We start from the raw sequence: 15352 nt of genomic DNA, 5'->3' as shown, positions 1-15352 counted from the left end.
CTTAGAAGTACTCTTTCCCTACTATGTTTGAATTATGTTGAGAAACTGAGAAATCATCTCTGAAATTAAATATTAAATATCCAATGATTTATGAGAATTTTCTTCCTTCGTATCCTCAGAGCTTATTAACAAACAAAAGAACAGAGCCAAAGGAAATATGAGTGAAAAATAGAGCCTTTGTAGTCTCAGAATCAAACTGAAAATGAATGGTGACAAAAGTTACTCCTGAGACAGAGAGTGCTAAGAGCAACAGTACAGAATTGGTGGTTTTGAGCAGTGCTTCCGTGTGAATTATATTACAGATGTCACACAACATCAAGCCTTAAATATTTGGTCAGTTTTATTCATATTTATTATGTATGTGAATCCTTAAGCTCAGCTGTGTTTCCCTGTATTTTTTTCACTCTTATAGAGAACCTCTCATCTGATTCTACAGCATCTAGCCCAAGTGCCCTGAATTCTCCAGGGTTGGGGGCTGAGGGCTTGAATCGTAGGAGGAAAAAACGCACCAGCATAGAGACCAACATCCGTGTGGCCTTAGAGAAGAGTTTCATGGAGGTCAGTGAGGTTGACTTTTCATCTGCATCTGGTTGTGACTGTTGGGGGACTGTAGATACTAAAGCATAGCCTTGTCTTCCTCCGCCCTGGTAGGCATCTTAATATGGAGGAAGTAAGATACTGTACGACTGACACTTGAATACTGCAGGGCTCAAGAGAGACCTTGGTTCTAATTATGTGAGCATTTGGTCGGAGCAGCGTGGGATTAATCCTACAGACTGGAAAAGGTGGGAGAAAAGTACCTCAGGCAGAGCAGTTTCATGAGCATAGGCCTCCAGAGGAAACCATACCTGTTCCAGAAGAAACGTGTGGTTTGGTTCCCTCAATTTTATCATCTTTAATGTCTGGAATGGTATTTTAGGGACACAACACTAATGACCTTGAATGTTCTTTTTACATAGTTCAAGTTAATTCAACAGATACTGGCTTAAAAAAAAAAAAAGGATTCGACCAAAATGAAAGAGCTGTAGAGCTATGTTTACTTGATTCAGGAGTCTGTTGGTTTTGCTTCTTGTTAAAGTGTGGTGGGGCACTTCACTTGATTTCAAGATTAAATTGCTGCACTTATGAAATTGTCTTTTTTTCTTGCCTCAGAAGCATAGTATGAGGTCCAAGGTAGGTAGTAAGCAAAAAGCACTGAGAAATGCATACATTGCTAGTAATATGTAAGTTTGTATTCTTTTGTAAATGTTAAGATTAATAGACCTTAGCCAGGAATGAGGCATTTTAATTCCAGCACCTGGGAAACAGAGTTGGGTGGATCTCTGTAAATTTGAGGTCAGCCTGATTACATAGGTCCAGGTTTGATTCCTAACACCTGCATGACAGCTCACAACCATTTCAGGTCCAGGAAATTTAGCACTGACTTCTGGTCTCTGAAGACACTATACAAAAACACAGGCAAAACACTCACACACATAATAAATCTTTAAAAAAAAAAAAAAAGAAGAAGAAGAAGAAACAGAAGTGGCGCAACCTTTAATCCCATTACTAGGGAGACAGAAACGCGCAGATCTCTGAGTTCAAGGCTAGCCTGGTCTACAGAACGAGTTCCAAGACAGGCTCCAAAGCTACATAGAGAAACCCAGTCTTGGGGGAGAGGGGACGAAGAAAGAGAAAAAAAGATTTTCTAGAGATATAATTCAGATGTAGAGCATTTGTCCCTGGATTCAATCTTCTATGTGACAAATATATAAATTGAAATTCTAAAAAGGTGGACTTTTTTCCCCCTCTTAGAATCAAAAGCCTACCTCGGAAGATATCACCTTGATTGCTGAACAGCTCAACATGGAAAAGGAGGTGATTCGTGTTTGGTTTTGTAACCGCCGCCAGAAGGAAAAAAGAATCAATCCACCAAGCAGTGGTGGAACCAGCAGCTCACCTATCAAAGCAATTTTCCCCAGCCCAACCTCATTGGTAAGAATGGGTGTGGAAGAGACAAACTCTTCACAGGCTAAATTGTAGTCTTACAAATGGCCTATTAAGGGAATTCATTTCCTAGCAGATGTCTCTCAGTTCCTGTCTGTTACTGCAATAAGATGCAATGAATGGCATCTTTGACAAGAGAGCAGCTAATTTCACCTTACACTTTCAGAGGGTGGGTCCTTGATGTTGGAATATAGGGACAGCAGAAAGCTCGCATTTTGATCCTCAAGTAGGAGACAGAGAGAGACTGCTGGTGGGATGGTCTTTTGAATCCTCAAAGTCCACCCCAGTGACACACCTCCTAATCCTTCCTAACTCCCAGCTGGGGACCAAGAATTCAAACAGAGGAACCAATGGGAGCCGTCATTATTCAAACTATAACAGTTAAGGAAGTGTGTGTGTGTGTATGTGTGTGTGTGTAGCATACGTGTTGAATAAATATATAAAATGTCTACTCTTTTTTTTTTTTTTTTTTGGTTTTTCGAGACAGGGTTTCTCTGGCTTTGGAGCCTGTTCTGGAACTAGCTCTGTAGACCAGGCTGGCCGCGAACTCACAGAGATCCGCCTGCCTCTGCCTCCCTAGTGTTGGGATTAAAGGCATGCGCCACCACTGCCCGGCTAAAATGTCTACTCTTAAATATTTCCAAAATTATGAAATTTTTCATTGTGAACCCAAGAACTTAACGGTTTCCTTTATTTTTTAAGGTAAATAATTTGAATTCTCTTCTGTTTCTTTGCAATTTTTTTCTGTAGCTAATAAGGTTACACTGTGACTATAATGGTAGATTTGCTCCTGATTTCTAGTTACCTAGAAAAAAAAATTATGTTCCTTCCTGTTCAGTCCCAAAGCCCATTTTAGTAAACTTAGATTTTTTTTATTTTATTTTATTTTATTTTGGTTTTTCGAGACAGGGTTTCTCTGTGGCTTTGGAGCCTGTCCTGGAACTAGCTCTGTAGACCAGGCTGGTCTCGAACTCACAGAGATCGCCTGCCTCTGCCTCCCGAGTGCTGGGATTAAAGGCGTGCGCCACCATCGCCCGGCTAAACTTAGATAATTAAGTGACAGCAAATTCTCGGGTATGCATAGTCATCTCAAATCTTCACTCTCAGACAGTAGGTCAGCATTTCATATAGAACCTTATTGAGTCACTTCTTCATTCCCATTAGAACGTTATTATTCCTAGATGGAAGAGACATGCCGTGGTCATAGGACTCCCTCATTCACTTTTTCTTCCTTTTAGGATAATTATAGATCACTGCCAGATGATGCCAGACAGGCTTCAAAAGATGGACAGATTGTTAAGTCTGCATTTTTGTTCCTTTTGTTCTTGTTAATCTGTTTTATTTTATTTTAATATTATTTTATGTTAGTGCTACCCCTTAAAGTTTTGAGACAGGGTTTCTCTGTGTATCCTTGGCTGACTTGAAACTCAACAGATATGCCTGCCTCTGCTTCCCAGGTGCTTGAATTAAAGGCGATGTGGCACCACGCCTGACTCCACAAGGTTTTTAAAACTAAGATCAGCATTATTTATTAAGTGAAAGTTGTGGGTTATTAAATGGTAAAGTTTTAATTACAAAAATCATAGTCATTAGCTAACAGTTTTATGACTTTTGTTTTTAGGCTTAGCTACCATAGGAAAAAGATAGTGTCTTACAAAATCATAGGATGCTTATCATAATATTTCAAAAGGAAATGCTTAGGTGTTTTAAAATCTGCTTCACAGCCGAGCAGAGATGGTGCACACCTTTAATCCCAACACTCGGGAGGCAGAGGGAGGTGGATCTCTGAATTTGAGGCCAGCCTGGCCTACAGAGTGAATTGCAGGGCAGCCAGGGCTACACAGAGAACCTGTGTCGAAAAACCAAAAGAAAATCTGCTTCACTAGAGCTGAGCGTTGGTTATATAGACAAACCTCATTTTTATTAGTTTAAAAATTTCAGTATATTTTGATTCTGTTTTCCCTTCCCCAACTCCTGCAACTCCAAACACACACACACACACACACACACACAAAACTTGTGTCCCTTTTTTTTTTTTAAAGCCATCAGGACCAAGTTGTGCTGTCTATGTATTCTTAGGTGTATGATTATCCACTAGAGTATGATTAACTTACCAATGGCCACACCTTAAAGAAACCTCTCCTGCTCCTAACAGATGTCACAGGTAGGAGTTGGAGTTGATGCCCACCTCCCTGCACGCTGGGATTTTATCAGTGGGTCCTATGCATGCTGTCACAATTGCTGTGAGTTCATATGTACAGTGCCCGTCTGTTTCAAGAAAACGGTTTCCTTGTAATCACCCATTTTCCCTGGATCTTAAAATCTTCCCTTTTCCTCTTCTGCAATGATCCCTGAGCCTTGGAAAGAGTGGGTGTAGTATAAATTTCCCTTTCTTTGTTTGTTTGTTGGATTTTTGGTTCTTGAGGACAGGGTTTCTCTATGTTGCCCTGGCTGTTCTGGAACCCACTTTGTAGACCAGGCTAGCCTTGAACTCACAAAGATCCGCCTGCCCCTGCCTCCTGAGTGCTGGGAATAAAGGGGTGCACCACCACTGCCTGGCTAGATGTCCATTTTAGGAACACATGTTCCTAAATCTCCTATTGTGTAATCTCCATCTAGTTCTAAAAGGAGCTTGTCTGATGAAGTTGAGAGATGCAATAATCTGTAATGATAATTATTTGGAAGCTGATTTAATGCTATGTCCATTTAGCGAGTAATATTGGGCCTATGCTCTGTCTAACCCTGGGTCCCTGGCCCCAATAACAGTACACACCTTTAATCTCAGGACTCAGGAGGAAGAAGCAAGTTGATCTCTGTATGAGGGCCAGTCGAGTCAAGTGAGTTCTAGGCTAGCTACAGCTACATACTAAGTTTTTTTGTTTTGTGGGTTTTTTGGTTTTTTTGAGACTGGGTTTCATTGTGTTATCCTGGAACTATCTCTGTAGACCAGGCTGGCCTGGAACTCAGAAATCTGTCCGCCTCTGCCTCTGGAGTTAAAGGCGTGTTCCATTATACCTCACCATAAGATTGTCTTTTTTTTTAAAAAAAAAAAAAGCAGGCCAGAGGTGGCCCATTCCTTTAATCCTAGCACTGAGGAGGCAGAGGCAGGAAGATCTTGAGGTTCAAGGCCAGCCTGGTCTACAGAGTGAGTTCTGAGATAGCAAGAGCTACACAGAAAAGCTCTGTCTGGAAAAACAAACAGAAAAAGAGTCTGCTTCACATTCTCTGCCATTTAGTTAAGATTAAAAACAAGACAATCAATCATGCAGCCACAAAATCAAAAGTAAAAACAATATAAGCACTGATGCTACCAAATAGTTCTCTTGTTTAGGTAATCTTGACAGTTATACTATTTCTGGCTGATTTATATGTAGTCTGTCTGACTCAACGTTATTCAAATTTAAGGCCCATTTCAGTTCTGCTTATGTTAACATGCATTTTTTTCTTCTTATCTAACCTCTAGGTGGCAACCACTCCAAGCCTTGTGACAAACAGTACAGCAACTACCCTCACAGTCAACCCTGTTCTTCCCTTAACCAGCGCTGCAGTGACTAATCTCTCTCTTACAGGTAAGCAGAAGGCCTGCCAAATCAAGAAGATGCTACTTAGTTGCGAATTGCTTTTTTAAAAAATCTATTTCTAGGGGTCTAGGGAGATTGCCCAGTGAGCATGATCATGAAAACTAGAGTCCAGATACAAAGTGCACACTTAAAAGTCAAGTGGGCTTAGCAGCCCATCCCTAATCCCAGTGCTGGGGAAACAGAGATTCCCCAAAACAAGCTGGTAGCCAGGCTAGCCAGATGTTCCAGATTCAGTAAAAGACCCTGCCTTGGTAAATAAAGTAGTGAACAACAACCAAGGAGGACACTAAACATCAATTTCAGGCCTCCTTCCACATACATGCAAACACATAAGCTCTATCTGTGTATGTGTGTAAACTTGAACTTGAGCTCAGCATAGTGTTTTTTTAAGACCAGGCCCTGGCTGTCCTTGAACTCAGATTCCACCTGCTTCTACCTCCTGAGTGCTGGGATTAAAGGTGTGCACCACTGGACCAGCTTAAAAAAAAAGGAAAACATTTAAAATTGTTTTTTCTTCTGTTAATCCATCTCCTACATTGTTTTCAAACTTAACTTTTTGAAACATCCTTTATTCAGGCGATTCCTTTCTTCACAAACCTTCAGTAGTAATGTTTTTTTTACATTTAAAGAAACATATAAAATCATTTGTATTGAGTATTTCTATACTAGACCTTTGCCTACCCCACCCAACACATGGGCAAACTCCATCCATATCGCTGTAATTATTTCCTGCCTCTTGAAATACCCATCGTCTCAGTTCTTGGTGTGATGTTGATAAGCTACTCTGGCTTATGTATCAGTTTCTCTTGGAAGTATTCTTTATCTTCCCCTTCTCCAGGAAGTTAAAAGTTGTCATTTACTCATTATTCAATCTATTTTGACAAATCTGTCTTTCCCAATAGGCTTTGTACTTCTTTTTTGAGGGGCAGGGGTTCAAGACAAATTTTCTCTGTGTAGCCCTGGCTGTCTTGAAATTAGCTCTGTAGACCAAACTGGCCTCGAACTCATAAAGATCTGCCTGCCTTTGCCTCCCTAATGCTGTGTTTAAAGATGTGCACCATCAACCTGGTGCCTTTGTGTTTACTTCTAAAGAAGTAAGTACTGTGCTCTTTCTGATGCCCAGCTTATTGCCTGATATATTCATAATAAAATGAATAAATATTTTCCTTTGGCCTCCTGAACAAAACCTTTTCCAAAGCATTTAAAATGATTCAGGATTGTCATCAAATTTTTTATAATACATAAGCTATACTAATTTATTATGTGCTAGTAAGCTATTAGATTGCTTTATGATATTTCATGAGCAAATTTAACTTAATTTGGAATTAAAGACTTCTTTATAAATTTATGTTTTAGGTTCATAATGTCTCTTCAGTTACGTGACTTTACCATGCCATAAAAATTCAGTAGATGACTTCATACTGTGTTTCTAAGCCATTAGAAAATGTTAGGTTTTTATGTTATAAACAGCACTTTGTGAACTCTTGACTGTTAAGCCTCATTGAGAATTTCATCTCATAAAATAGGCATACGCAGTTTTTAAAAACTTATGTGATACTATTCCTGGGAAGAAGACGTGAACAAAAACATCTGTCTACCTTAGATTGTAAACCAATGACAGACCAGAGTAAGGGTACCACAGAGTCCAACTTGGTGTTTCTTACAGGAATATGGGTGAGAGAGTAGTTAGAGGAGCAGAAATGACTCAAAGTCAGCTACATCACCTAAAGCCCACCCCAGCATGGGACAACTCACAAAAGCTGGGAATGTGGACTGCAATACACAGCCTACAGAGTTTGACAGGTTGCAGTGTGTCCTCTCTAAGCTGCTCAGCTTATTTCTGTTTCTTTTGGGTGGCTTGGCTGAGTGTCTCTCAGCAAGTTCTTATATATGCTTGCTGTGGGAGGGCCCTAGTATATCTGGTCAGTTTCAGGGACTTCTAGAAGCTTTGGGTTGTTTACTTCCTGAGCTTAAAGAACTTCTCTACCAGATGGACTGTTTGTAAACTCCTTTTAGAACACCCTGTGCTTTAACGAGCTTCACTCCACAGTAGAGGCTTATCTCAGAGGAAATTGCTACCCATTGCACTAACACTTCACCAAAGCAGGTACTTTGTTTGCTTGTTACCTACACTTGAATCCTCAATTTCTCAGTTGGATTTCTTTCTTTTCTTTGAGTAGTTGATAATATTAACTCAGCTCATATACAAGATCTTGAGAGAGATGGGCAAGCCCACTGCCAGAGCTAGTGTATGAACAGTTCCATAATAATCAGTCTCTTCTCCATTCTCCTTCTCCTGCCTTGATGTATGGCAACTCTGAGTTTGTACTTCTCTTGGAGCTCCAACAAAGGGATTAATTCCCACCTCAATCATAACCTTCTCCTTCACTAACTGTCCTCTGATTGGTTCTCTACCACTACCCGTTTTGTCCTCTTTCCCATCCCTGGAAATCTCATTACTTTTTTGTTTCTTTACTGCCATTTGGAATGGGGTTTAAGAAACATGGAAAAATATTTTCTCCGTCTACCACTTTATAATAAAACACGTGATTTTTTTTTTTTCCCAGAAAGGGTTTTTCTGTAGCTTTGGCGCCTGCCCTGGAACTAGCTCTTTTGTAGACCAGGCTGGTCCCAAACTCACAGAGATCCTCCTGCCTCTGCCTTCCAAGTGCTGGGATTAAGGGTGTGCTCCACCACTGCTGGCTACTTGTTAAATGATGTATTTGTCTTCACTTTTTCATGTGCTTAGCACATAAACAGTCCTGGCAAACATTTCTAGAGTGGATATAAGATAGCACTCCTCCAGAAAGAAGTACCTCAAAACTACAGACACCTATGAGTGTTCTGTCTCCAGTTATCTTTCTAAAATGTTTCATAATGATGCAAATGTATTTCTCAGGAAGATAGTAGCAATTTGAATTAGTTACCTAACAATGGAGGTCCAAGATACAGGTAGGAAAAATGAACAGAATTAAAAGAAATGGATAGTTCAACAATACTCCATTTGTAATGATTAATTTGAACTATGTCAAAATATTATCAAAGATATGCAATACTTGAAAATTATCAACCAATTATGACCTAGCTATCATGCCTGTGTAAAAACTACCTTTTCAAGTTTACCTGGAACATCCTTCTTTCAGGACACTTTCAACCAGGAAACACGGCTCAGTAAACTAAAGGGTTAAAATCATAGAGTGTGCGTGTCTGTGTCTGTATTTTAATTTATGTGCGTTTGTGTTTTGTCTGCCTGTATGTCTGTGTGAGGCAGTCAGAGCCTCTGGACTGGAGTCACAGATATTTGTGAGCTATCAATCTGGGTGCTGGGAAATGAACCTGGCTCCTCTGGAAGAGCAGCCAGTGCTCTTAAGCACTGAACCATCCCTCTAGCCATTTTTGGGGGGTTGTTTGTTTGTTTTTAAAGACAGGGTCTCACTATGTAACCCCAGCTGACATGGAACTCAATGTATAGATTGGGGTGGCCTTAAACTCACAGAAATCCACCTGCCTCTGCCTCATGGGTGCTGAGATTAAAGGTGTGCCACCACACCCTGCTATGTTGTCTTTATAGAAATCAACAGGAGAAAAAAAAACTTGACAAATCTTGGTTATTTGGAAATTAACATATGGTCAAGACCCTGTGAATTTAAAGAATTAAAATCGTGTAATATATATTGTCCTTTTAGAAATCAACAACAAATATTTGTGGAGTCCTCAAATATTTGGAAATTAAACTGAAAGTTTATGCCAAAGAAAAAATCAAGAAATCAAGAAAAATGTTAAAATTGAAAATGAAGCATCACAGACGCAGTAGTGATGCAGTGTGATCCAAGCAGGGAGGGCCAGTCATCAGGACAGCCAGTCCCCATTGACAGAGACACCAGAGAAACAGTTAAGCTTCTGGGAGTATAGGAAGTAGGAATCAACTGCATACCTATGACTGTAACCCTTGGCAAGAAGAGAATTAGTGCAAGGCTAGCTTAGGCAAATAGTGAGACCCTTTCTTGAAAAAAATTAAAAAATCATCATATAGAAAAAATTAGTCCCAGTGTAAGCAGAAAGGGCAAAATGACAAGAATTACAGCAAAAAATAATGAAGTAAGTCAGGGAAAAGCAATGCAACTAAAAATTAACAAATTCATCTGCAATCAAGAAAAAAGAAAACAATGCATATCATCAAAATCAGTAACTAACAGAACCAGAATAACAGTGTGGTGTCCCACATCTTTAATCCAAGCACTCAGGAGCAGAGGCAAGTGGATATCTAAATTCAAAACCAGTCTGGTATGCATAATGAGATTCAGGACAGCTAGGGCTACATAGAACCTGCCTCAGAAACAAACAAAAAACATAATGAAAATGTTATAATTAGGATATAGTTCATGATTTTGTTTTGTTGTGTTTTGAGATGGGGCTATCCTTGACCTCAATCCTGTTTTAGCCTCCCAAATAGCTAGAATTAAAGGCACATGTTCAGCTTATAGCTCACATTTTTTAGTATATAATTTTAAGTGTTCAATGGGTTTTGATATACTGAAAACATGTGGAACTGTTATAATTCCTAATATTGGAATAATTCCATCACTTCAGAGAATAAGTCCGTAAATTATTAGTCCTCCCTCTATCCAGGCATTATTCTTCTACTCTATCTCATTGTATCGCCTACTTTGAGCATTTATAGAAATGAATTCATATAAGTAAGTGGCCCTTTCAGTGTGTCAGACTTCTTTCATTTAGCGTGTTTTCTAACTTTATCAATATTGTAAAATATATAAGTACTTCCCTTTCAGTGCTGAATGGCATTCCATTCGGTGGATGTGCAGCATTTTGTTTACTATCTATGAGTCAATAGCATTGAAGTAGTAGCAGGTTTTAGCTATTTTTAGTACTACTGCTGTGAATTTCATATTCAGGTTTGTGTGTGAGCGTGTATTTTCAGTTCTTTAGAGTTTATACTTAGAACTGCTGTACAATGTGGCAAATTGGAGTTCTTGGGACAACTTTTCTCTAAACAAAGAGCATGTAGATTGAAATGACATATAACTTAGGAACTAACAGATTGACAATAGACCAAAAGCAGTTGAGCAATAATTAATTAAAAACTTAACAAATAAAAGCCCAACCCCTGATGATTTTAATAGTGTTCTGTGGAACTTTTTGTTACTAATTTCTTGTTTAGTCAGATAATTTTGAAATATAAAGAAGAGAAAGCTATTTTGAACAAAGCAAGCAATGCTCTGATATAAAGCTAGATAAATACATTAGGAAAAAATACAGACTCGTAGCCCTCATGAAAATATTTTAAATTCTCAGCTAAATCTTTGCAAATGAAGCTGAGAATTGTTGACCACCTGTCTGTTATGTGTAAGTTCCTGAGTTCAATCTCCAGTAATGAGAAAGGGAAGGAAAGAAGGAGAAAGGAAAAGAATATCTTTGCAGATCAAAACTGACAACATATAAAAGAAGATTATTCATCATGACTGAGGAATTTACCCCAAGAATACATAGTCAGTTTAGTATCTGAACACCAATTAACATATTGAAAAATAGAAATAGAAATTAAATTGAGATAAATCCTGGATAGTTGAATAAAAAGTATTTAATAAATCCAAACCCATTTATGATAAAAGCTCTTTGACCTGAAACAGAAGAAGCTGCCTCTACAGATCAAGAGCAGCTACTCAAAATCTGCAGCAAAAGCATACTTAAATGACCAAAGACTAACAGCTTATGCTGAGGACATTTGTTCTCCTGATCTTTTAATTTGTTTCACCATTAACATTGTAACAGCCAGTTTAGTAAGGGGAGAACTTAAACTGCCCCTATTCGCATTGTCCTATTGTTGTGTGATAACAAAACCAACATATGAAATCAGTTCTGTTTGTATGTACTTTAAGAAAGTGGTCCAAAAAATGATAGTAAGAAAATAATTTATGCAGAATTTATGTAGAAAACTAGTAAGTAGCTGAAACTAAATTCTTGTGCATGTGTGTTTACATGTGTATGCTGATGCACATGCATGTGGAGACTGGAAGTCAGCCCTCAAATGCTGCTCCTAAGGACAGCTCTTTATTTTTTTGAGGCAAATCTCTCTCTCTCTCTCTATCTCTATCTCTATCTCTCTCTCTCTAAAAAAAAAAACTTTTCTCATTTTACATTCTAATCCCAGTTCCCGCTCCCTCCACCTTCCCTCCCCACCCCCAATCCAATCCTCAAAGGGAGTAAGGCTTCCCAAGGGGTGTCAACAAAATCTAGGGCATTGCTTTGAGGCAGGACCAAGCCCCTCCACACTATATCTATATCTAAGCTGAGCAAGGTATCCCTCCAAGGCGAATGGCTACAAATAAAAGCCAGTACAAGCAGTAGGGATAAATCCTGGTCTCACAGCAAGTGGCTCCACAGTCTGTCCCAGCTAAACAACTGTCACCCACATTCAGAGGACCTAATTTGGTCCTATGCTGGTCCCCCTGCTGTCTGGCCAGAATCAGTGAGCTCCCATTAGCTCAGGTAAACTGTTTCAGTGGGTATCCCCATCATAGTCTTGACCCTTTGCTCATATTATCACTTCTCCTTCTCTTTGACTGGACTTTGGGAGCTCAGTTCAGTGCTTGCTGTGGATCTCTGCATCTGCTTCCATCAGTTGCTAGGTGAAGGTAGTCATCAATCTGACTACAGGGTCAGGCACCTTCTCCACTATTGCTTAGGGTCTTAGCTGGGGTCATCCTGTGGATTCCTGGGATTTCTCTAGGTTTCTTGCTAGCCCCACAATGCTTATCTCAATCAAGAAATCTCTTTCCATGTTCTCCCTCTCTGTCCTTCCCCATCTTGACTGCCCGTTTCCCTCCCTCCTCCTCTTCTCCTCTCCTCTTCTCTGTCTGCCCTCCCTTCTCCTCCCACCTTCCCCTGAGACAAGTCTCTTATTGGGACCTGGTACTAACTAATTTGGCTGAGCTAGCTGACCAGCACTGGAATTAGAAAGCCCACAGCACCTTACCTGGCATTGTGTACACTGTGTGCTTGTGTGTGCAAGTGCGTGTTTGTGTGCATGCTTTCTAGGGATGAGACATGGTATTCATGTTTGTATGGCAAATATTTTTCTGTTATTCTCTGGCCTGAGATTAACTTCTAAGAGACATTTCACATTTCAGCATTCTTAAAACGACACTTGTCTGTCTCTAGCTTAATTGATTTATTTTCTATTCAACAGTCATACTTCAAACAATAAACTGATACCTTATTCTAAAATAAATATAACGGGGATCTATTTTTAAATATATATGAAAAGAACTTGAGAAGAATGAACTTAGAGGATATACATAACCAGGTTTCAAAAGCTAATTATAAAGATACAAGTAATCAAGGCAAGAATAAACTGTTCATAAAGTAGATTACATGAAACAAAGCTCTCAATTGGGAGGAGGCTTAAATTTATCCTTTGTTAATTTTTGACAAATAGCTAAGACAATTCAAAGTCCCTAACAAATGTTCCTGCAGCAGTTGGGTGCCAAAATGCACAAAGATTATTTAAGGTTCTTGTGCATGGCAAGTAAAATGGGTCAGATGACTGATGTATCCATAGAACTTCTAAGAAATTGTAGGCAGTCTTTATGATTTTGTACTGCAAAGGACTCATAGATACATCACCTACAAATGAGTGCTGGAGAGACGGCTCGGTAATCAAGAGCACTTGCTGCTCTTGCAGAGAACCTGAGTTCAGTTCTCAGTACCTGTGGTGGGTATTTCACAACTACCTGTAACTCCAGCTCCAAGGAGTCCAGTTTCGTCTTCTGGCCTCTGTGGACATCTGTACTCATACACAAACACAAAGATAATAGAAGATCATAAAAAACAAAGTTTGTTCTGCTATAGAAGACATCTTGAGGAGAATGAAAACACAAGACAAAGATTGGAAGAAAATGTTTGTTATAGAACATGTGTCTTTTAAAAAAGAAATTATATATGGAATATACTAAAAACTGTCAAAGCTCAATAGTAAAACTACAGCCCAGAACATTTAAGTGGATGCTTTATCAAAGAAGGTACACAAGTGAAAACAGCACAGGAAAAAGATGCTCAACAGTATTGCTTGTTAGGGAAATTTAAAACATACTTCATAGAATGCCTGCAATCAAAAGATAGATGAGGTTTGAGGATCAGAAAAACTACAGTTCATAGTGCATGACGTAGGAGAATGTAAAGTGGTACAGTCACTGTGGAAAACACTTTAGCATTTTCTTTGTAAGTTAGAAATATAGATTTATCATCCAGTGAATCAGTTTCCTCAAGAAGCATGAAAACATATCCACACCATAACTCTTGTGTGTGCATATTTATAACAACCCCATACTGGAAACAAGCCAAAGCTCACACATCATATCTGCACCATTGAGTAGAATTCATCCTCAAAAAGCTAAGTGTTGACTCTGTTTCACTGTAGTGAAACATTAAAAGTAATAGCCTAAGATGCACAAAATCACATATTGTTCAATTCCATGTATGTGAAATGTTAAAAGATAATACCAGTCTGTGGAGGCAGGATAGGGTTGGCAAGTGGCTACAAGTAGGAGTGAGGGATCTCAATTTTTGGTGGTGCAAGTGTTACAGTCTGGATTGTGTGACACTGGAAATTGATAAAAAGTTATTGAGCTTTACACTTAAATTGGACAAGTTTTATAGAATATAAATTATACTTCAATAAGCTGGTTTTTAAAAAAAAAAAAGAGAGAAAAGGGTGGAAAACAGGTGCTAGGTATCCTACTTATGCTTGGATCTAATGCCTACTAAGTACCCTGTAAGACATGTGAGAGCATCTTGTTAAGGGTGCTAAGGCCCCAAAAGGCTGCGTAGAGTGCTCAGGTAAATTAAATTGCCAAGAATTTGGAGCATAAAGGAGGTATATGAATTGGAACATGACTCTATGGCTGGGAGGATTTATTTAAAGATCATGTTGATATATTATGTCATAGTGGTTTCATGATACTCAAATTGGAGATACCTACCTAGGATTTGGGTAATATATTACAACTAGATAACCCTGGATAGTTTCTGAACTCATCACTTCCTAGCCTAGATTAAATGCACTAATTTGGCTAGTATTGTCCTAGTAAGCCTACAAGACATAGCAAGGTGCTGATATATTTGATTATGTAGTGAAGAGGAAAGTGTAATAATTTAAGCTTTTTGACCTCAAGACTTGCGGTTTTGTGAAAATGGGCAGTTTTAGAACTTAACATTACCGGTAAAATTAGGTTTCATAAAATGGAAAATTGGTCAAGAAAAGATTCAAAGTACATTGAAACGTTTTTGCCTGTAGAAGAGAAATAAGAAAGTACATTTATCTTCCTGTAAAACAAGGGGCTAAGTCTTAGAAGAGGATGCAACTGGGGAAGTACTTTTGAGTCTACCAGACAGGTTCACCACAGCAACAGGGCATTGTTTGGTCCTGTAGATTTATGAAGACATAATGAAGGGGGTTAGGCTTCATAATACCAATGCTGGTATAATTGTGTCTGTTGTCTTTGGAAGCCAGAAGAGGGCATCAGATTCTCCTGGAACTAGAGTTATAGATGATTGTGTGCTTCCATGTTAGTTTTAGGAGTCAAACCTGGGTCCTCTGCAAGAGCAGCCAATGCTCTTAACCTAACAAGCCATATCTCCAGCCCCTCATTTCCTTTTTTTCTTTTTTTTTTTAATAGAACATTGATGCTGAAGGAGGGGAGAGGCTTGTTTCTTTCAGAGTTGTGTTATTGCTCTTGTCTCTTAAAGAAGGACTGATAGCTTTGGTT

At 39.0% G+C, this 15352-nt stretch overlaps 1 protein-coding gene across 7 annotated transcripts in view; it reads left to right on the top strand.

The window, feature by feature from the left end:
- The window catches only part of Pou2f1 (POU class 2 homeobox 1), a 148379-nt gene that overhangs the window by 116400 nt on the left and 16627 nt on the right, over positions 1-15352 (top strand). For all 7 annotated transcript variants that reach the window (XR_012912082.1, XR_012912081.1, XM_075988498.1 and 4 more), the window contains 3 exons: positions 413-558; positions 1795-1974; positions 5450-5555. Coding sequence is in view for 5 of the 7 variants with exons in the window: in XM_075988498.1 (XP_075844613.1) it covers positions 413-558; positions 1795-1974; positions 5450-5555 (432 nt within the window). In the remaining 2 variants the exon portion in view is untranslated. The remainder of the gene's footprint in view (positions 1-412; positions 559-1794; positions 1975-5449; positions 5556-15352) is intronic.

Source organism: Microtus pennsylvanicus, chromosome 10 (assembly GCF_037038515.1).
Source record: "Microtus pennsylvanicus isolate mMicPen1 chromosome 10, mMicPen1.hap1, whole genome shotgun sequence".
In the NCBI taxonomy this organism is placed as follows: Eukaryota; Metazoa; Chordata; class Mammalia; order Rodentia; family Cricetidae; genus Microtus; species Microtus pennsylvanicus.
This window is presented reverse-complemented; position numbering and strand designations above follow the sequence as displayed.